This window comes from Homarus americanus, unplaced genomic scaffold (genome assembly GCF_018991925.1).
Source record: "Homarus americanus isolate GMGI-L3 unplaced genomic scaffold, GMGI_Hamer_2.0 scaffold30108, whole genome shotgun sequence".
NCBI classification, from domain to species: Eukaryota; Metazoa; Arthropoda; class Malacostraca; order Decapoda; family Nephropidae; genus Homarus; species Homarus americanus.
In genome coordinates this window covers 9451229-9475221 of record NW_024748109.1, presented here as the reverse complement: position 1 = coordinate 9475221, position 23993 = coordinate 9451229, and the positions used below count along the sequence as shown (strand labels likewise).

Genomic DNA, 23993 nt, shown 5'->3' with positions numbered 1-23993 from the left:
AAAGGGGTCACAGAGTCTACGCCAAGAGGCAGACTCGTAGCTGCCAATGCTGGGTATTGACAGATTGACAGTGGTGAGGCTACAACAAATGGAGATTTTGGCAGACTTACCGATGAAGAGGAAGAATATTAGCAGACCGAGTTCTCTCATGGATGCCTTGAGCGTTCTTCCTAGAATCTGGGTCCTTGGAGTGTCGAGACAATTTGAATATTCTGAATACTCGGACCAGTCGAATAACTCGTAGAATGGCTAAGACATGGCCTGGTTTGGACCCTTCTCGTGCGGGGAAAGTGTCTCTGCAGGGATGACCATCACCTCTCCCTCCTCTTCGGCTACCACAGTCGCCAATGTAATAAAGTAAGGAATGATAGCTACTATATCGATAATGTTCATGACGTCTTTCCGCACTCCTTTGGTGGCGACGCGAAAATCTCACTAATAGTTCAGTGGAAAACCAAACGATACAAATGGTTTCTATGAGGAAGAAAGGATCCGTGACTTCGGGCACTTCGTCTTCCTCCACAGTGCCGTTGGTCGTGGTATTGAACACCTTGTAGTGCTTGAATTCCGGTAGTGTCTCAAGGCAAAGATCACAATGGAAAGGAGGATAACGAAGACGGAGATGATGGCCACCACGCGCGTTCTGCGAGCTCTCCGGGTACTCGAGCAGCCACACTTTCCTCTGGAACTCGTTATCCGGGAGTGGCCGCTCTTCTTCCTAATGAAGCCTTCATCCTCCTGTGGACCAAAACAAGAGAACATCGGGTGAGGCACTGGGCATATAAACACAAAACATAACATAGTCAATAATTCATTCCTTACACCATTACTGCACTGAAGGCTTTTATATATGTGACATATTAAGATGTTTATAGTTAAGTGGTTATTATCTGGGGACTCAACGGTAGTCACTGCCAGATCTTAGAGTTTATGAAGCATTTGAGTCTTAGGGTCATTGAATTATGAAAGTTAACCACGGTGTCATAGTATAAAATAAAATTATGATAACTTTCCTAACTCAAGCAAAATGGTAACACACAACAAGAAATAAGAAGTGACAAGATGCTGTAGGTCACAGTTATTGATAATAAAATAACAAGTAACATCACCAGTCATCTTTTAATCTTCAATTCTTTTTTTCTCAGTTTAAAACTTATCCCACTTTATCTATATTGTACTGTACAGTTCCAACAGTATCGTTGTCATGGGGTCGATGTGATTCGAGGCTTTCCGAGCAATGTTACTCAACCTCTTTCTGAACGGTTGGCAGTTCTAAATCCGCGACCTTTGAGCATGAATGAGTATACAGTATGCGTTATCGAATATGTGATCATCCGAGGCTTCAGATCATATATTACCCGACTCAAAGTGGATGTTGTAAATGGACACCATCATGCCAGTCATCAACGGGATCTTACATCGAATGGAGCGAGGAATCAACAGGGTGACATAAGATGCGAGAGGTGCTATTATTGGGCTTCACAACAGAGGTATACGTAACGCTGATATATAACAAGGAGAACTGGGTAAGCGAACCCACAGTATCGCGATGGGTTAGGCGCCATGAAACAACTGCTGCCACACTGAAACTTACACAAATGTCCTTCTGTAGGTGGACGGGGTTCTGTTGCCTGCAAGTCCACTGATTTGAAACATTTACATATCAGTAACATGGGAGATCTTATATGCAGCGATATAGTGTTATATTGCTGTAGCTGTTCACTCTAATATCAAGTATTATTTTGTCACTCTTCATAAATCAGATATATCGTGAACAACTTGAGTAGGCATATTGTGAAGCTGTGAAACTCAGCATAAATGAAACTACGTTAATATAACGACGTACTGGTGAAATGTCCGTTTTGAGGTCTGTCTTTCATGATGTTCGAAACATTTCCATTCAATGTATATTTCAGTGTTATTGTAATCATCAGTCAGAGGCTTTTACACGTGGATTTCTTGTTATATTGAAGTATCTATTATAGTGTGTCACTAGGACGATTCCTCCCCATCTCTAGCTATTGCTGATATGGTGAGCAGGCGTACCAACTTATGGTGATGCACTGGGGATCATATAAAGCATTTCGCCAAGGCTTTCAAAATGAAGCGACGGAAAATCTAACGATACATTTTTGGGGACTGTACATTAAAGGTCAAAAGTTCACCCCTCCCAAACTGAAGCAACATCGACTCCAGATGAGATAAAACAACACACCCGCACCAGATGATAGTAAGTAAATTCGGAGATTCATTCCCGTGGTTCAGTTTCACCCAGGGGAACGAACTTTTGTCACGGTGTACACATTAGCGAAATATTGGTGTCGTCCTTTCTGTGTCAACTGAATATTATAATTTACTGCCCCTTCCAGTGGCGTTGGACCACATTACCCCATCCCGTGGCCCTGAACCACTTCCTCCTTCCAGTGGTCCTGCACTACCCCTCCCTCTCCCCAAAAATAAGAATATGAAGATAAAGCTACTGTAGACCATATTCATATATCGTTCCTTTCCTCCTAACTGGGCCGTCGTCCTTCAGGACATTATATCATGATTCCTTTCTTCCTCACGGAAAGTTCTAAGACACAACCAAGTCACAGTGGTCGAAGACTCACCACAATTTAACAGTTAGAAAACGAACACCACTCGTGACGGTGACTTGAAGATCTTACACGTGGTGCAGCACACCTGAGTAACACTAGTCAGGTGCAGGTCAACTCTGATATTCTGACAGAATTAAGTTAACCGACCCTTCACTTTTCACACAAAGGTATACGAACTTTCCGTGCATAGTCAGTTGTTGACTGGCTGGGCGGGTAATTGTTATGAATGGTGTGTAGTTGTTCACCAGTCAGCACAGATGGTTTTACCTTCCTTCACAGTTACCAAGAAGGGATCATTTAACATCTTTGCGTGTATATTATCTTAAGTTATTACTACGGCTGCATCTGGCGGATGGCACACGGTATAGTGTTCATTATTACGGTGTCCATTACGTCAAGACAAGACCTGGTTGGGGATATCTGAAACATTTCAACCAGGACTTGTTGTCTTGACGTAATGGACGGCCCTGCAGTCAACAACTGACTACTTCTTAACCAACCACAAGCTCCCGTACAAACACTTTCCATCCACAAGTTCAACTGGCATAGTTGTTTTGTCATTGATAAGATGTTGTCAGTGTAGAAACTTACCTTGAGTGTAAAGATAATAAATGGATGCAATGATACTCGACGTTAGGATACAGTATTATCTAATGTTAAACAAAATTATCTTGTCATACAAACTAAAAGACTTACACAAATATGTCAATACATTGAACAATATACTGTAAACACGACAAAACACCTAGAGGCGGGCCTTAGATTCTAATTCACAGTAATCTAAAAAACAACGGAAAACAAGTAACCTGTTAAACGATTCGTTGAGTAAGATAAGTATTATGGGTGGTAGACCTTTCCCTACATCACCCTACACGATCCCCTGTCACCCAGCATCACGGGGCAGCCTTCAGCCCTCACGCATCTTTAGCAATACACACTCCTTTCCGCAACCAAACCTTAACCCTGTAGTATCCAATAGCGTCACTATGATACACCTTCCTAAATCATTCTACACAACCCAACACTATCCTACGTCACCCTGCAATACTACCCTTCAAGTCGCTACAACACGACCCTACAACATCACCCTACACACCTACAACACCATCATACAACACCCTACGTCAGTAACCAGAAAGGTTGGGAGGGATGACCGTAGTGTTCTGGTAGGGACTAGACCTGAAGAGCGCGCTTGATTCGCCCGTGACTGTCAGGGGAGGAGGGTTTTGGTCATTCGTGCCCACCTGTCAAGGAGAGGAGTCCCTGGTCCATCCGTGGCTACCTGTCAAGAGGAGGAAGTTCTTTGGTTCATCCGTGGCCACCTATCAGGGAGGTCTTTGGTCCATACGTGGCCACCTGTCAGGAGGAGGAGGGTCCTTGGTCCATCCATGGCCACCTGTCAAGAGGAGGGTCTTTGGTCCATACGTGGCCATCAGTCAGGTTGGAGGGTCCTTGTGGTCATCCGCGGCCACCTGACAGGGAAGGGTCTTTGGTTCATCCGCGGCCACCTGACAGGGGAAGGTCTTTGGTCCATCCGCAGCCACCTGACAGGGGAAGGGTCTTTGCTCCATCCGCGGTCACCTGACAGCCAGCCTTTGTGTGTTTTCAGGAGGTCCACTGCTGCTTCCTTCATTACAAGAACTGACACACTGACCGTCGAGGACAACTTCATCTCCTATTATATATATATATATATATATATATATATATATATATATATATATATATATATATATATATATATATATATATATATATATATATAAATATATATATATATATGTAGCTATGGACTCCACTTTTAGGATCCCTTCGGTGGCATGTAATATCCTTCAGCGTATATATTGTAGGATCTGAAACTGTAGGATATCCAAACTATCCCAATGTAGGTCCTACTTAAAATTCATATTAGTATCAGAAGGACAAATTGGGTATGACGAGGTATTTCGGATTGAAAATAGGTCTGTTCTGAAAAAGCCGAACGTTGAACCTAGAGCCTCGGAAATACGAACCCCCTGAGCCCAGCATCCCAAACCCTTGAATCTAACACCCTGAACCCTTGAATCCACCATCACGAAAACTCTGAACCCACCATCCCAAGCCCATGAACCCACCATCCTAAGCCCAGACACCATCCCAAGCCCATGAACCCACCATCTTGAACCCCATGAAACCCACCATCCCAAACCCTGAACCAATATACCCTTTGAAGATAACCGAACCCATATAAAAAAGAAAAAGTACTGGAACTTGAATTATCCCGACCTAAAACCAGTCAAATAAATCACAGAACTTAAAAAATAATGTTGACAATTTGTTTTCCCAGTCACGCCGAATATTTATACTAAATCATAACAGCTATAAACATGATCCCAATTAGTCAATAAAAGCCTCGAGGTGTAAAAAAGAAGTAAGGCCAATTTAACTTCTTTAATTAGCAATTACTTGTGTGTTTGAAGGAGAGTGAACTTGTAATTTCCGCTGTTAATCCTGGGAAAAAATACAGTATATCTGTGAGACTGAATTTCCTGTATTATTTCTTATACACAGAGGTGTCAGGTTTAATAGTAACCTCTCTCTCTCTCTCTCATACTACAACTTTCTATCGTTTCTTTAATTCCGTCTCTTGTTTTATCATCCTTCTTTTCATATACTTTCCTTTTCTGTTTTACTTTTTGTCAACCTTCAACTCAATCTCCTCCACTCCCTTACTTCATTGCTTTCTCCCTCCTTCCCTCTCCCCTCCCTCCATCCTTCTCACCTACCTCCCTGCCCATCTCTCCCTCCTTCCCTCTCCCCTCCCTCCATCCTTCTCACCTACCTCCTGCCCATCTCTCCTCCTTCCCTCTCCCCTCCCTCCATCCTTCTCACCTACCTCCTGCCCATCCTCCTCCTTCCCTCTCCCTCCCTCCATCCTTCTCACCTACCTCTCCCATCTCTCCTCCTTCCTCTCCCATCCTTCTCCTACTCTGCCCACTCCTCCTTCCCTCCCTCTCCATCCTTCTCCTACCTCCTCTCCTCCCTCACCTCCTTCACCCTCTCCCTCTCCCATTTCCACCCTCCTTCCTATCTCCTACCTTCCCCTTTCTTCCCTCTCCCTGCCTCCTCTTTCAACCTTCCATGTCCTCCCTCTCCTCCCTCTCCTCTGCCCCATCTCTCTCCTATCCACAACCTCCCCTCTCTTCCATTCCCTACCTCTCCCTCTCAACCTCTCTAACACCCCTTTCAAGCCCTCTCCAACAACCCGTTCTACCTCTCCCAGCCCTCTTATATAAATCTCTCTCACTTACTCTTCCTCCTCTTCCAGCGCGCGCTCTCACACACACACACACACACACACACACACACACACACACACACACACACACACACACACACACACACACACACACACACACACACCTCTTCTCCCTCCGTCTTTAATCTACACTCCTCTCATATCCCTCTCCTCACCCCTCTCATCTACATCCCTCTCCTCCTCTCTCACCTACACCCCTCTCCTCCCTCTCTCCATCTACACCCCTCTCCTCCCTCCTCTCACCTACACCCTCCTCCTCCCTCTCATCTACATCCCTCTCTCCCTCCTCACTGCACCCTCTCCTTCCTCTCTCCATCTACACCCCTCTCCTCCCCTTTCCTACATCCCTCTCCTCCCTCTCTCATCTAAAACCCTCTCTCCTCCTCTCTCATCTCACCCCTCTCCTCCCTCTCATCTACATCCCTCTCCTCCCTCTCTCCTGCACCCTCTCCTTCCTCTCTCATCTACACCCCTCTCCTCCTCTCTCATCTACATCCCTCTCCTCACCTCTCTGCTCCATCCCTCTCCTCCCCTCTCTCACCCTACACCCCTCTCCCTCCTCTCACCTACACCCTCTCCTCCCTCTCTACTCCTCACCCCCTCCTCCCTCTCTCATCTACATCCCTCTCCTCCCTCTTTCATCTACACCCTCTCCCCCTCTCTCCTTTACACCCCTCTCCTCCCTCTCTCATCTACACCCTCTCCCCCCTCTCTCATCTACACCCCTCTCCTCCTCCTCTCATCTACACCCTCTCCTCCCTCTCTCATCTACCCCTCTCTCCTCTCCTCATCTACACCCTCCTCCTCCCTCTCTCATCTACACCCTCTCCTCCCTCTCTCATCTACACCCCTCTCCTCCCTCTCTCATCTACCCCTCTCCTCCCTCTCTCATCTCACCCTCTCCTCCCTCTCTCATCTACATCCCTCTCCTCCCTCTCTCATCTACACCCCTCTCCTCCTCTCTCATCTACACCCCTCTCCTCCCTCTCTCATCTACACCCCTCTCCTCCCTCTCTCATCTACATCCCTCTCCTCCCTCTCTCATCACCCCTCTCCTCCTCCTCTCATCTACACCCTCTCCTCCCTCTCTCATCTACACCCCTCTCTCTCTCTCATCTACACCCCTCTCCTCCCTCTCTCATCTCATCCCCTCTCTCCCTCTCTTATCTACACCCCTCTCCTCTCTCTCTCATCTACACCCCTCTCCTCCCTCTCTCATCTACACCTCTCCTCCCTCTCTCTCTACACCCCTCTCCTCTCTCTCTCATCTACACCCCTCTCCTCCCTCTCTCATCTACACCTTCTCTCCTCTCTCATCTACACCTCCTCCTCCCTCTCTCATCTACACCCTCTCTTCCTCTCACATACTAGTTTTCTTGGCCATGATTTCAGGGACCATAAGTATAACGATCGAAGGGCTAATTCTTTTTGAGGCAGGAGGCCAAATCAGCCCTCACCAGCCCTTAGGTCTGCCTCACCAACCCTTAGGTCTGCCCTCACCAACCCTTAGGTCTGCCCTCACCAACCCTTGATGCCAACACCAACCCTTGGGTCTGCCCTAGCGGCCTTAGGTCCGCCCTCACCAACCCTTGGGTCTGATCTCACCAGCCCTGGGTCTCCCATCACCAACCTTTGGGTCTCCCATCACCAACCCTTAGGTCTGCCCGCAACAGCCCTTAGGTCCGCCCTCACCAACCCTTGGGTCTGATCTCACCAGCCCTTAGGTCTCCCATCACCAACCTTTAGGTCTCCCATCCCAACCCTTGGGTGCCCTCACCAGCCCTTGGGTCTCCCCATCACTAACCTTTAGGTCCCCATCACAAACCCTTAGGTCTGCCCTCACCATTAGGGTCTGCCTCTCACAGCCCTTGGGTCTCCCATCACCGACCTTTGGGTCTCCCATCACCAACCCTTAGGTCTACCCTCACCAGCCCTTAGGTCTGCCCTCACCAGCCCTTAGGTCTCCCATCACCACACCTTTAGGTCTTCCATCACCAACCCTTGGGTCTGCCGTCACCAGCCCTTGGGTCTGCCTCACCAGCCCTTGGGTCTCCCATCACCAACCTTTGGGTCTCCCATCACCAACCCTTGGGTCTGCCTCACCAGCCTTAGGTCTGCCTCACCAGCCTTGGGTCTCCCATCACCACCATTGGGTCTCCATCACCAACCCTTGGGTCTGCCCTCACCAGCCCTTAGGTCTGCCCTCACCAGCCCTACGTCTCTCAATTCTAACCATCATTTGAAATAGCCAAGAAGAGTGAAGGGGGGGAGAGTGAGGGAAGGGGAGGGAGTAGAGAGGAAAATGATGGAGGAAAGATAGAAAGGGAGAGAGAGAGGAGGAGAGGGAGGGAGGAAGAGAGGAGAGAGAGGAGGTGGAGAAGTGACAGTACACAGCTGGAGGAGGAGATGAAGTAAGAAAGGGAGATAAAAAGAGGAGAAGGATGAGTAAACAAGTAAACTCGACAACAGTTAGATAGAGAAGGCAGGAGAAGGAAGGAGGATGAGAGGAAGGAAGGAAGGAAGGATTGAAGGACAGATGGACTGATGTCTGTATGTGTGTATGTAACCCTCAACTTTTTGTTCACACTTGTCTTAAATTGTTATTGTTCATCAAGTAAATTTTCTCAATATTTTATTTATTTTTTGTCTAATATTCAAATCTCTTTTAATTCATAGTTCCTTCTTCTTCTTCTTCCTTTTCCTCTGCCTCTTCGTTCTCCCCTTCTTCTCCTCCTCTCATTATCTATTTATTCCTCTGTCTATCTCACTTTATCTTAGTTTCACTCTCATTTATTATAATTCCTTCTTCCTGTTCTCCTCACCTCACTCACACACTGTTATTATCAATTCTCCTTCGTTAATACAACTAATCTCCCTCCTTCTCCCTCTCTAAGGCGAGAGAGTGTGTTCTCTCCTCCTCCTCCCTCTCTCAAGGTGAGGGAGGTGTGTTCCTCTCCTCCCTCCTCCTCCCTCTCTCTCTAAGGCGAAAGAGTGTTCCTCTCCCTCCTTCTCCTCCCTTTCTCTCTCTAAGGCGAGAGGAGAGTGTGTTCCTCTCCCTCCTTCTCCTCCCTCTCTCTCTAAGGCAGAGGAGAGTGTGTTCCTCTCCCTCCTTCTCCCTCCCTTCTCTCTCTAAGGCGAGAGGAGAGTGTGTTCCTCTCTCCCTCCTTCTCCTCCCCTTTCTCTAAGGCGAGAGGAGGTGTGTTCCTCTCCCTCCTTCTCCTCCCTTTCTCTCTCTAAGGCGAGAGGAGGGTGTGTTCCTCTCCCTCCTCTCCTCCCTTCTCTCTCTAAGGCGAGAAGAGTGTGTTCCTCTCCCTCCTCTCCTCCCTTTCTCTCTCTAAGGCAAGAGGAGATGTGTTCTCTCTCCCTCTTCTCCTCCCCTTTCTCTCTAGGCGAGGAGGAGAGTGTGTTCCTCTCCCTCCTTCTCTCCTCCCATTTCTCTCTAAGGCAAGAGGGAAGTGTGTTCCTCTCCTCTTCTCCTCCCCCATTTTCTCTAAGGCAAGAGGAGGTGTGTTCCCTCTCCTCCTTCTCCCCATTTCTCTCTCAGGGGAGAGGAGAGTGTGTTCTCTCCTCCTCCCCCCATTTCTCTAAGGCAAGAGGAGGTGTGTTCCTCTCCCTCCTTCTCCTCCATTTTCTCTAAGGCAAGAGGAGAGTGTTCCTCTCCTCATTCTCCTCCCCATTTCTCTAGGTGAGAGAGGAGGTGTTCCTCTCCTCCTTCTCCTCCCCATTTCTCTCTCTAAGGCAGAGAGTGTGTTCCTCTCCCTCCTTCTCCTCCCCCATTTCTCTAAGGCAAGAGGAGAGTGTGTTCCTCTCCTCCCTCTCTCCCCATTTCTCTCTCTAGGGAGGAGTGTGTTCCTCTCCTCCTTCTCCCCCATTTCTCTCCCCATTTCTCTCTAAGGCAAGAGGAGGTGTGTTCTCTCCTCATTCTCCTCCCCCCATTTCTCTCTAAGGCAAGAGGAGAGTGTGTTCCTCTCCCTCCTTCTCCTCCCCCATTTCTCTCGAAGGCAAGAGGAGGTGTGTTCCTCTCCCTCCTTCTCCTCCCCCATTTCTCTCTCTAGGCAGAGGAGGGTGTTCTCTCCTCTCCTCATTTCGAAGGGGCTCTCCCTCTTCTCTGTTCCCCTCTCTAAGGCAAGAGGAGGTGTGTTCTCTCCCTCCTTCTCCTCCCCATTTCTCTCTCTAGGCAGAGGAGAGTGTGCCCTCTCCTCTTCTCCTCCCCATTTCTCTAAGGCAGAGAGAGTGTGTTCCTCTCCTCATTCTCCTCCCCCATTTCTCTAAGGCAGAGGAGAGTGTGTTCCTCTCCTCCTTCTCCTCCCCATTTCTCTAAGGCAAGAGGAGAGTGTGTTCTCTCCTCATTCTCTCCCCCATTTCTCTAAGGTGAGAGGAGAGTGTTCTCCCTCCTTCTCCTCCCATTTCTCTCAAGGCAAGAGAGTGTGTTCCTCTCCCTCCTTCTCCTCCCCCATTTTCTCTCTCTAGGCAGAGAAGAGTGTGTTCCTCTCCCTCATTCTCCTCCCCATTTCTCTAAGGTGAGAGGAAGTGTTTCCTCTCCCTCCTCCTCCCCATTTCTCTCTAGGCAAGAGGAGAGTGTGTTCCTCTCCTCATTCTCCTCCCCATTTCTAAGGCGAGAGGAAGTGTGTTCCTCTCCCTCCTTCTCTCCCCATTTCTCTAAGGCGAAAGGAGGTGTGTTCCTCTCCCTCCTTCTCCTCCCATTTCTCTAAGGCGAAAGGAGAGTGTGTTTCCTCTCCTCATTCTCCTCCCCATTTCTCTAGGCGAGAGGAGGTGTGTTCCTCTCCCTCCTTCTCCTCCCCATTTCTCTCTCTAAGGCGAGAGAGAGTGTGTTCCTCTCCCTCCTTCTCCTCCCCATTTCTCTAAGGCGAAGGAGAGTGTGTTCCTCTCCTCCTTCTCCTCCCCCATTTCTCTAAGGCGAAAGGAGAGTGTGTTCCTCTCCTCCTTCTCCTCCCCATTTCTCTCTCTAAGGCGAGAGGAGAGTGTGTTACTCTCCCTCCTTCTCCTCCCCCATTTCTCTAAGGCGAGAGAGGTGTCCTCTCCTCCTTCTCCTCCCATTTCTCTCTCTCTAAGGCGAGAGGAGAGTGTGTTCCTCTCCCTCCTTCTCCTCCCCCATTTCTCTCTCTAGGCGAGAGGAGTGTGTTCCTCTCCCTTCTCCTCCCCATTTCTCTCTCTAGGCGAGAAGAGAGTGTGTTCCTCTCCTCCTTCTCCTCCCCATTTCTCTAAGGCGAGAGGAGAGTGTGTTCCTCTCCTCCTTCTCCTCCCCATTTCTCTCTCTGTAGAAAGAGGTGTGTTCCTCCCCTCCTTCTCCTCCCCATTTCTCTAGGCGAGAGGAGGTGTGTTCCTCTCCTCCTTCTCTCCCCATTTCTCTCTATGGCGAGAGGAGAGAGTGTGTTCCTCCCCTCCTTCTCCTCCCCATTTCTCTAAGGCGAGAGGAGGTGTGTTCCTCCCCTCCTTCTCCTCCCCATTTCTCTCTCTAAGGCGAGAGGAGGGGTGTGTTCCTCTCCTCCTTCTCCTCCCCATTTCTCTCTCTAAGGCGAGAGGAGGTGTGTTCCTCTCCTCCTTCTCCTCCCCCATTTCTCTCTCTATGGCGAGAGAGTGTGTTCCTCTCCCTCCTTCTCCTCCCATTTCTCTAAGGCGAGAGGAGAGTGTGTTCCTCTCCTCCTTCTCCTCCCCTTCTCTCTGGAGAAGAGGTGTGTTCTCCCCTTCTCCTCCCCATTTCTCTAAGGCGAGAGGAGAGTGTGTTCCTCTCCAGCCAGCCTGCGTCTCGTATTGATTCTCACAGGATCTGCCTCACTAAGATTTGTCACCGCACCACTTTATTGCTTTGTATACACGTGTATACCCGTAATATACACAATGTATGTATGTATGTATACATCATGGATCTGTATGCACAAGTAGTGCAGGTATGTGTAATTATGATGTATGTAGTACATTTATGGCTGTGTGTGTATGCGTGACATCCAAAGTGTGTGTATATATATATGAGCACGTGTGTACCCACACGTATCATCATTGTTTACGGTTATACACAGACATGTCGACAATTTTGACAAACTGTACATGAAGAACTATATACTGCAGCCCCCATGTATGGTAGGTGTGTACCGCACCTGTATGGTAGGTGTGTGCCTGTATGGTAGGTGTGTACCGTACCTATGGTAGGTGTGTACCGTTACCTGTGGTAGGTGTGTACCGTACCTGTATGGTAGGTGTGTACCGTACCTGTATGGTAGGTGGTACGCAGCACCTGTATGGTAGGTGTGTACCTACTACCTGTATGGTAGGTGTGTGCCCCACCTGTATGGTAGGTGTGTACCGCTACCTGTATGGTGGTGTGCCAAATGCCTGTATGGTAGGTGTGTACCGTACCTGTATGGTAGGTGTGTACCGTACCTGTATGGTAGGTGTGTACCCCTGTATGGTAGGTGTGTACCCACCTGTATGGTAGGTGTGTACCGTACCTGTATGGTAGGTGTGTGACCGCACCTGTATGGAGGTGTGTACCGACCTGTATGGTAGGTGTGTACACGTACCTGTATGGTAGGTGTGTACCGACCTGTATGGTAGGTGTGTACCGACCTGTATGGTAGGTGTGTACCGTACCTGTATGGTAGGTGTGTACCGTACCTGTATGGTAGGTGTGTACCCACCTGTATGGTAGGTGTGTACCGTACCTGTATGGTAGGTGTGTACCGCACCTGTAATTGGGGGTGTATCCATACCTGTATGGTAGGTGTGTACCGACCTGTATGGTAGGGTGTGTACCATGCCTGTATGGTAGGTGTGTACCGACCTGTATGGTAGGTGTGTACCATAACTGTATGGTAGAGTGTGTACCGTACCTGTATGGTAGTGTGTGCCGTTACTGCATGATGGGTGTATGTACCCACCTGTATGGTAGGTGTGTACCGTACCTGTATGGTAGGTGTGTACTGCACCTGTATGGTAGGTGTGTACCGGACCTGTATGGTAGGTGTGTACCGACCTGTATGGTAGGTGTGTACGTACCTTATGGTAGGTGTGTACCGTACCTGTATGGTGTAGGTGTGCCTGCTCTGTATGGTAGGTGTGTACCGTACCACCTGTATGGTAGGTGGTATACCTTATATGGTAGGTGTGTACCGTACCTGTATGGTAGGTGTGTACCGTACCTGTATGGTAGGTGTGTACCGTACCCAGTATGGTAGGTGTGTACCGTACCTGTATGGTAGGTGTGTACCCATACTGTTTGGTAGATGTGTACCGTACCTGTATGGTAAGTGTGTACCGTACCTATGGTGTGTACTGCGCCTTGTATGGTATTGTACCGTACCTGTATGGTGGGTGTGTGCAGCACACCTGTATGGTAGGTGTGTACCGTACCTGTATGGTAGGTGTGTGCATGCCTTATGGCAGGTGTGTACAATACCTGTATGGTAGGTGTGTACCGTACCGTATGGTAGGTGTGGCACCATATATTATGTGGTAGGTGTGTACCGTACCTGTATGGTAGTGTGTACCGTACCTATATGGTAGGTGTGTACCGTACCTGTATGGTAGGTGTGTACCGACCTTGTATGGTAGGTGTGTACCGTAGCCTGTATGGTAGGTACCGTACCTGTATGGTAGGTTTGTAGCCCTGCACCTGTATGGTAGGTGTGTACCGTACATGTGGTAGGTGTATTCCGTACCTGTATGGTAGGGTGTACCGCACCTGTATGGTGGATGTTACCGTACCTGTATGGTAGGTGTACCGACCTGTATGGTAGGTGTGTACCATTACCTGTATGGTAGGTGTGTACCGTACTTGTATGGTAGGTGTGTGCAATACCTGTATGGTAGGTGTGTACCGTACCTGTATGGTAGGTGTGTACCATTACTATATGGTAGGTGTGTACCGTACCTGTATGGCGAGTGTGTACCGTACAGTATGGTAGGTGTGTACCGTACCTGTATGGTAGGTGTGTACCCGTACCTGTATGGTAGGTGTGTGTGCCATACCTGTATGGTAGGTGTGTACCATACCTGTATGGTAGGTGTGTACCGACCTGTATGGGAGGTGTGTACACTAACCTGTATGGGAGGTGTGTACCATACCTGTATGGTAGGTGTGTACATATGTATGGTGAGTGTGTACTGCCTGTATGTAGGTGTGTACCTATACCTGTATGGTAGGTGTGTACCGCACCTGTATGGTAGGTGTGTACCGACCTGTATGGTAGGTGTGTGCAATACCTGTATGGTAGGTGTGTACCGTACCTTATGGTAGGTGTGTACCATACCTATATGGAGTATTGTTACCGTACCTGTATGGTAGGTGTGTACCGTACCTGTATGGTAGGTGGTACCGACCTGTATGGTAGTACCATTACCTGTATAGGTGTGTGTAGCCAGGTATTATTACCTGCCTTACCTGTATGGTAGTGTGTACCGTACCTGTATGGTAGGTGTGTACCGTACCTGTATGGTAGGTGTACCGTACTGTATGGTAGGTGTGTGCCATACCTGTATGGTAAGTGTGTACCGTACCTGTATGGTAGAAGTGTACCGTACCTGTATGGTAGGTGTGTACCGTTCTATATGGTAGGTGTGTACCGTACCTGTATGGTAGGTGTGTACCATACTACCTGTATGGTAGGTGTGTACCGACCTGTATGGTGGTGTGCTGTACCTGTATGGTGAGTTTGTACCGTACCTATATGGTAGGTGTGTACCGTACCTGTATGGTAGGTGTGTACCGTACCTGTATGGTAGGTGTGTACCGCACCTGTATGGTAGGTGTGTACCGCACCTGTATGGTAGGTGTTAGCTGCCATCCTGTAGTAGGTGTGTACCGTACCTGTATGGTAGGTGTGTACCGTACCTGTATGGTGAGTGTTACCATTACCTGTATGGTAGGTGTGTACCGCACCTGTGGTGGAGTGTGTACCGCACCTGTATGGTAGGTGTGTACCGTACCTGTATGGTAGGTGTGTACCGTACCTTTATGGGAGGTGGTGTGCCTGTATGGTAGGTGTGTACCGCATGGTAGGTGTGTACCGCCTGCTGTATGGTGGGTGTGTACCGCTACCTGGATGGTAGGTGTTACTGTGCCATGGTAGGTGTGTACTGTACCTGTATGGTAGGTGTGTGTCTGTATCTGTATGGTAGGTGTGTACTGTGCCTGCATGGTAGGTGTGTACTGTGCCTGCATGTAGCGGGTGTGTGTAACTGTATGGTGGGTGTGTGTCGTATCTTTTGTTGTAGGTGTGTACTGTGCCTGTATGGTAGGTGTGTACTGTGCCTTGGTAGGTGTGTATCGTATCTCTGTATGGTAGGTGTGTACTGTGCCTGTATGGTAGGTGTGTACTGTGTGCCATGGTAGGTGTGTACTGTGCCTGCATGGTAGGTGTGTACTGTGCCTGCATGGTTGGTGTGTAATGTGCCTGTATGGTAGGTGTGTGCCGTAACTGTATGGTAGGTGTGTACCGTAACTGTATGGTAGGTGTGTAGCTTTAGAGAGTTTTGAGTGGTCCTGGTTGAGTTATGTAACCAATAATATATTGGAAACCTGGATGTTAATAGATTTAGATCGTGTTCCGGTGTAATGGTTAGCCGGTGCAGTTGGCGAGTTGTCCGGTCTTCTCGGACTATACCTTGACAGCAACTCGTTAACTTAGGGTGTGGTTGTTGCGTTGGCGCAGTTTCTACACTTTAAGCAAATTCACGCCTAGGTAGCCCTAGGGCCGGCCATCCTCGTTAGACAAGGGCAACCATTATTATTATGTGTGTGTGAGTTTATTTATCCCTGCCTCCCCCACACACCTCCCTGCGTCTCCTTCCACCTCCAACACTGCCAAAGCCATCATCACCTCAACACCATCATTATCTTCAACACTACCAATTTCGACAGCGCCTAACACCTTCACAGACCACTACCTCCATCACCCATACCACCACCACCACCAAAATCACTACCACCACTAACACAGTCACCACCATCACCTCCCCACACCACAATCACTACCAACATCACCATCACCTCAACACCACCTCACTTCTATACCACCACTTCTAACACCACACCACCTACACCATCACCACCAGGTTCTTTCATCTTCGTGGTATTTCCTCAAAGGTGCTTCAGCTGTTATGATTATTCTCACGGTCTTGGTAACTAAATTTTGCCATTACTTGTATTAAAGGTGCATCAAGGTTCCGTTCAGTCATGTCCTTTCTCCTGCATCACCCTCAGCGTTATTAAGCATCGTTCACGGCGTCTCAGCGTCTTACAACAGACCACGTACCCAAAAATTCACAGTGACTTGATGACATATTGATCGATCAGGTAAAGATGCGGGAATTATTTTTATTTTTGTTTTACCTTGCCGACGTTGATGACATTATTAGCAAGGGTTTAGGTAAGCCCCGCCTCTTTCCTTCTTGGTGGGACGTGTACTTCCTCTTCGGTGGGACGTGTACCCCCTTCCTTCTTGGTGGGACGTGTACCCTCCTTCTTGGGTGGGACGTGTACTCCTCCTTCTTGGTGGGACGTGTACCCCCCTCCTTTTTGGTGTGACAGTCAGAACGAATCCCTCCTATGAACCCTGAAGCAACTGCTCAGTAGTGAAGTAGCTACAGCATCTGTACAACATTAACAACTATATAGATGTGTCGCTTCCATGACATATTCGAAATGGTGAGGCCTGGTATATCTATCTTAGAACTTAGCAGAATGATTGCATCCTGAAGTGTGATTGGTGGGAGATCTTCTATTTTGGAAAATGTAATTGGCAAATACTTGTGTTTCGTCTATTGAATTTGACCAAATTCACCTCCCATTCGGGGATGCTGCACAGATCGCGTTGATAGAATAACACTATAGGTTATAACTGTCAAGACTCTTTTTACACTTTTGTTTATATTAAATTCGTTGGCGATTAGTTACAGCTCGTTTATAATCATCCACTGAAGTACTAGAAGGATTAAGTACTGTGATGAAATATATACACCTCTTAAAATAAAGTAATGAAGCGACCCTGATGTACACTAATATAAATATACCCCATAAATTACTGATCTAAGATACCACTCCAAAGTAGAACACTATGATAAAACAATGTCCACTTGAACCACTTGATAAGAAACACGCCTTTATGTATGATAAAGGCGTCTATTTAAGATGTATTATACTCGTGCACTGTTCCACTTGAGTCGCGTGAAGGATAAACAGTATGGCTTCTGTTGTAACTCCTCCTCACGAAGCACAGGAGAGATGAGTTAACCATTGTACCTCTACCTGTACACCAGCCACGCGTTATATATTTCGGTAACGCTTTAAACCTATCTAATGCTATCGGTGTACTGATAACGTAACATTTAATATACTGTACACGAGAGCTATGTTATGCCCTGAAAAATACGTCAGGTACTAGTTTGTAGGACGGACGGACACACACACACGAAAGTTGTTTACAGTTGGGTGGTCAAACTAACATTTATAGAGAAGTAAATCAGCATGACCTTGCCAACTGGTTTTCCACTCCCCTCTTCTCTACAAGGTTAGGTTAGGTTATGTCAGGAAAAGTTAGGTTAGTTTAACTACATTCTCTGTGCACCCTGGATATCAACTGAACTTTAGGCACTTAGGGATATCAACTGAACTTTAGACCCTGAGAGATCAACTGAACTTTGGGCACAGGCGCCAGAGAATCAACTGAACTTTAGGCACCCCGAGAGATCAATTGAACTTTAGGCACAGGCACTAGAGAATCAACTGAACTTTAGGCACCCGAGAGATCAACTGAATTTTAGGTACCCCGAAAGATCAATTGAACTTTAGTTTGAGAGATCAACTGAAAGGTATTTTCGAATTCTCATACTCTGACTCAAGTTAAAATCAGACCGGAATATATGAAGGAAATGTCAGATAACTGAAAATAAGATTAAAATTTACTATCTTTTTATTGAAGAGTGTTGATAACGCTGATTTTTTTAATTTACTCTTTATAAATGTTTTATCTTATCATTGTTTACTTATTCTTAAAAAAAACAGAAATCCCACTTAAGTTTTTGTATGTGATCGAACAGCGTGGGGACAGAAAGAGCTTCCTGACCCTCCTGCAGTCTGCCCGATTGACAATTGATATAATTAAATGGACTCATAACCGTGACCTCCCTCTCCTGCTTGATCCAGCCAATGACATATTCAGACGAGCCAATGTGGGCGGTGCTTAGCTTACATGTCCAAAATGAGGTATATACATGTACTATTTCGGGACATATTGACCTATGTGTTCACCCACATAGTCCTAAACCATAACCATCCCATTAAACACAAAATCATCCCACTAAACATACAACCATTCCACTGAACATACAACATCCCATTAAACATAACCATCCCATTAAACACATAACCATCATTAAACACATAACAATCCCATTAAACACATAACCATCATTAAACACATAACAATCCCATTAAACACATACATCCATTAACAAACCATCCTTTAAACACATAACAATCCCATTAAACACATAAAATCATTAAACACATAACCATCCCATTAAACAACAATCTTAAACACATAACCATCCCATTAAACACATAAGCATCCCATTAAACACAACCATTCCACTGAACACACAACCATCCCATTAAACACATAAGCATCCCATTAAACACAAAACCATCCCATTAAACACATAAGCATCCCACTGAACACACAACCATCCCTACACAAACAATCCATTAAACATAACCATCCCATTAAACACATAACAATCCCATTAAACACATAAGCATCCCATTAAACACAAAACCATCACTGAACACACAACCATCCCATTAAACACATAACCATCCCATTAAACACATAACCATCCATTAAACACATTACATTCCCATTAAACACATAAGCATCCATTAAACGCAAAACCATCCCACTGAACACACAACCATCCCATTAAACACATAACCATCCCATTAAGCACACAACCATCCATTAAACACATAAACATCCATTAAACACAAAACCATCCACTGAACACACAACCATCCCACTGAACACACAACCATCCCATTAAACATAACCATCCTAAAACAAAACCATCCCACTGAACACACAACCATCCACTGAACACACAACCATCCCATTAAACACATAACCATCCCATTAAACACATAACGATCCATTAAACACATAAGCATCCCATTAAACAAAACCATCCCATTAAACACATAACCATCCATTAAACACATAAGCATCCCACTGAACACACAACCATCCCATTAAACACATAACCATCCCATTAAACACATAACCATCCCATTAAACACATAAGCATCCCATTAAACACAAAAACCATCCCATTAAACACATAACCATCCCATTAAACACATAAGCATCACTGAACACACAACCATCCCATTAAACACATAACCATCCCATTAAACACATAACAATCCCATTAAACACAAACCATCCCACTGAACACACAACCATCCACTGAACACACAACCATCCATTAAACACATACATCCATTAAACACTAACTCATTAAAACAAACATCTCACAACCATTGAACAACCATCCATTAAACACCATCCCATTAAACATTCCCATTAAACACAAAACCATCATGAACACACATCTGACACAAACCATCCATTAAACATAATCCCATTAACACATAACCATCACTGAACACACAACCATCATTAAACACATAACCATCCCATTAAACACATAGCATCATTAAACACAAAACCATCCCATTAAACACATAACCATCCCATTAAACACATAAGCATCCACTGAACACACAACCATCCCATTAAACACATAACCATCCCATTAATCACATAACAATCCCATTAAACACAAAACCATCCACTGAACACACAACCATCCCACTGAACACACAACCATCCACTGAACACACAACCATCCCATTAAACACAAAACCATCCCATTAAACACAAAACCATCCCACTGAACACACAACCATCCCACTGAACACAACCATCCATTAAACACATAACCATCCCATTAAACACAACCATCCCACTGAACAGACAACCATCCACTGAACACACAACCATCCCATTAAACACATAACCATCCCATTAAACACATAACCATCCCATTAAACACATAAGCATCCCATTAAACACAAAACCATCCCATTAAACACATAACCATCCCTAAACACATAAGCATCCCACTGAACACACAACCATCCCATTAAACATAACCATCCCATTAAACACATAAACATCCCATTAAACACAAAATCATCCCTAAACACATAACCATCCCATTAAACACATAAGCATCCCACTGAACACACAACCATCCATTAAACACATAACCATCCCATTAAACACATAACAATCCCATTAAACACAAAACCATCCCACTGAACACACAACCATCCACTGAACACACAACCATCCCATTAAACATACAAACTATTCGACTGAACGTAGTAGTAGCAGTCATTGTAGCAGTAGTAGTGTAATTGTAGTATCAGTAGTTGTGGTAGTAGTAATAACAGTGATAGTAGTAATATAAGTAGCAGCAGTAGTTGTAGTAGTAGTAGTGTGAGTAGTAACAGCAGTCACAGCAATGGTAATAGTAATATAAGGAGAAGTGTAGTTGTGGTGTTACTAGTGGTTGTGGTGGTAGTAGTTGTGGTGGTGGTAGTAGTAGTTGTGGTGGTAGTAGTAGTAGTAGTATTGTGATGGTGGTAGTAGTAGTTGTGGTGGTGGTAGTAGTAGTTGTGGTGGTGGTAGTAGTAGTTGTGGTGGTGGTGGTGGTAGTAATGTTAATGGTGGTGGTAGTAGTAGTTGTGGTGGTGGTGGTGGTGATAGTTGTGGTGGTGGTAGTGGTAATTGTAGTATTAGTTGTGTGGTAGTGTGGTGGTAGTAATAAGTGTGGTGGTGGTAGTAGTAGTTGTGGTGGTGGTGGTAGTAGTAGTTGTGGTGGTGGTAGTAGTTAGTTGTGGTAGTAGTAGTTGTAGTGGTAGTAGTAGTTGTAGTGGTAGTAGTAGTTGGTCTAATATAAGAAGCAACAGCGTCGTAGTAGTACAGCTCCTCCATCCTCCTGAGATCATACAGCAGTAACAACAGAAACAGTAAGACAGGGCAGTGTGTTTTCCACACCTCCTCCGTGAGACAGGGCAGTGTGTTCCTCCCTCTTTCGTGAAACAGACATGCGAAAAATCCCTCCACGGCTCCCCAGTATCTAGAGGTCATCAGGACCCACTTGACCAGCCCTCTGGTCTTCATCTCCCCACGTCCTGGAACCCTCACCCAGGGGCTTACGTAGGATAACATCCCCAGGATTCTCCAACTTGCTAGCATTTCTACAGATAAGGATTTCTAAGGACATGCTTTCTTTCTCTCTCTTTTTCGTGCACGACTTCTCCAGGATTTTCCAACAGAGGACAAGCTAGCGCTTCTTCAGATAAAGGATTTCCAAGGATACTCTTTCTCCTTCCGTCGTGAAAAACGCCCGAAGGATTCTTCAGCTGGTGGACTTGCTAGAAGTTTACCAGACTGGTATACTCTGCTTTTGCCATGTAACACTCCTTCAAGATATCCCAGAAAAAGGACTTGCTAATGTTTCTTCAGATAAGTACTTTGAAGGATACGCCCTCTCGTTTTGTCGTGGAAGATGCTCTCTCTCTCTCTCTCTCTCTCTCTCTCTCTCTCTCTCTCTCTCTCTCTCTCTCTCTCTCTCTCTCTCTCTCTCTCTCTCTCTCTCTCTCTCTGGTTGGACCTCTTCAGACACAGTGTAAGTCTTACTGATCATTTATTGCTCTCTTCAGCTAGTCCAACATCCAACTAGTCCTTTTTATCTGAGGACTTAGACTCAGTCCTAGAGTGAGACTTCTAACTAACTCCTTTTATGAGGATGAATTCATAAGGCTTACAGTCGAGATTTTACCAGTTAATTGTTTACAAAGGAACTTGTTAGTCTGACGACCTGCTCGTCGACCTTGGACTAGACTGAGAGCCTTTCAGGTGACAGCCTGTTAGTCACATCTTAGATCGAGGTTGCAACTGTTAATTGAAACTAATCACTAATCTAGTTACACACTTAAGACCTTTGTTGTTAAAGCGCAGTAAAAACATTATAACAACAACAACTCATCTTAGATTGAGGCCCTATTGGTCAGTGGACTAGCTCAGACCTCAGTGTTTGTGTCGCCTGAGGACCAACACACACACACACACACACGGCGGTTCTCGTTGGGCACCACTGACAGATTCGTTGACGTCATCAACACTATGGTAGCTGGTTGGTTGACGTCATCAACACCATGGTAGCTGGCTGGTTGACGTCATCAACACTATGGTAGCAAATAATTTGACGTCATCAACACTATGGCAGTAGGTTAATTCACGTCATCAACACTATGGTAGCTGGTTGGATGACGTCATCAACACTAAGGTAGCTGGTTGGATGACGTTATTAACACTATGGTAGCAGGTTAGTTCACCACTATGGCAGTCGGTTGGTTCACGTCATCAACACTATGGCAGTAGATTAGTTCTCGTCATCAACACTATGTAGTACCCGGCAGATATAAGAGGGTGTGGCAGCTCAATGTTCAACTCGTCGTTATCGCTAAATACTTGATGCTGTTGTCATTACAGTCAATATTTTTACTATTTTTCTCTTAAAATTACATGAATCATCATTTTCCATTACCATAATAGTTGTTGTTGTTGGTGTTGGTAGTAGTGGGCGGCCAGCGCGGGTGGAGTGTCCTTCCTGATCTAAAGTGTTCTTGGAGGACATACTCGGGTGTGGGGGCGGGTATTTCACGTGTGTCCGTGAATATCGGATGTCACCCTAAGCATCGTCACCGAAGGTTCTTCTCATCCCTTACGGCATTAATCGCAAATAGTCCGTGTGTTCACCGGCGATCACCAAGCAAGTTGTGAGTGCTTGGCGGGACGGCTGGTGCAGGTGCCAGGTGCCAGTGCCAGTGTCAGTGTCGATAGGCCTACTTTGGCGGCGGTGGCATCGAGACTCGCCCCAATGGGCCAAGTGTTCCTTGCGGTCGCCTCCCACAAGTAACGGTCACTTCATGTAGTGACAACCGACCAAGTGAGTATATATAACTAATCTTACATCAGTGCGACCATAGAAATAGTGGTTATTTCTGCCAAAAATACATAAACAAGTGTTAGGGTGACAATTCTTGCTCCCAGTGTATCACTCTGATGTGTGGATTGTCGCCCTCAGGGGTGTGCCTACACACCGAAGGGTCAAGACGTAGCCTGGCGCTGCTCTGGCAGCAGCCACGTCAACTGTTATGTTGGCCCATACCAACTCCCTCCCTGAACCCCACCGGAATATCAACAAGTTCTCGCCAGAAGTTACTATTTCATTTAGGAAAGGAATGGAACCAGTGTTGAATAGTGGTGAACAGTGCTTAAGTCAGTGAAAAACAACTCAACAGCAACAGCTGAGTCGTACAAGCTAACCTTCACACAGTGAGGTCCCAGGTACACAGTGATAACTGCCAGTGAGACTCAAGAATACCAGCTATGTGTTAATCCGTTCACGATAGGGAGGCCTGGGACCACACCTCCTCACTAAATTGTGACACCAGACCACGTGGTGTCCCCATGATGCTACACAGCAGTGAATGAGTTGCTACAGCATCACACAGCCCCTCATAACACCATCTGTGAGGGAATTACTACACCACGTCAAGCCCTCATAACACCACCTGTGAGGAACTACTACACCACGTGATGCCCTCATAACATCATCTGTGAGGGATTACTACACCACATGATGCCCCTCATAACACCATCTGTGAGAACTACTACACCACGTGATGCCCTCATAACATCATCTGTGAGGGAGTTACTACACTTATGTCTGCTGTTCAACACCTCAGCACACAAGATCTACGTGACCTACATACAACATTAATCTGTATGTTCACTGTATGTTCCTTTACCATTCTCTTATGAAGGCTTTGTTAAATCACCAATGTCAGTGTATGTAATAAGTCATTTATGTCCAATGTACATTTCAGCCTTCGGGCTGCAGAACTTTTCAATAACCCGTTAATTATTATTATTTATTTATTATTG

The 23993-nt window shown here is 46.3% G+C and overlaps 1 protein-coding gene across 1 annotated transcript in view; it reads right to left on the bottom strand.

The window, feature by feature from the left end:
* Positions 1–447: 447 nt before the first annotated feature.
* Positions 448–23993, bottom strand: part of LOC121880118 (potassium voltage-gated channel protein Shaker-like) — a 38534-nt gene continuing 14988 nt past the window's right edge. Inside the window, exon 3 of the mRNA XM_042387175.1 lies at positions 448–739. Coding sequence (XP_042243109.1) covers positions 475–739 — 265 coding nt within the window. The 3' untranslated portion in view covers positions 448–474. The remainder of the gene's footprint in view (positions 740–23993) is intronic.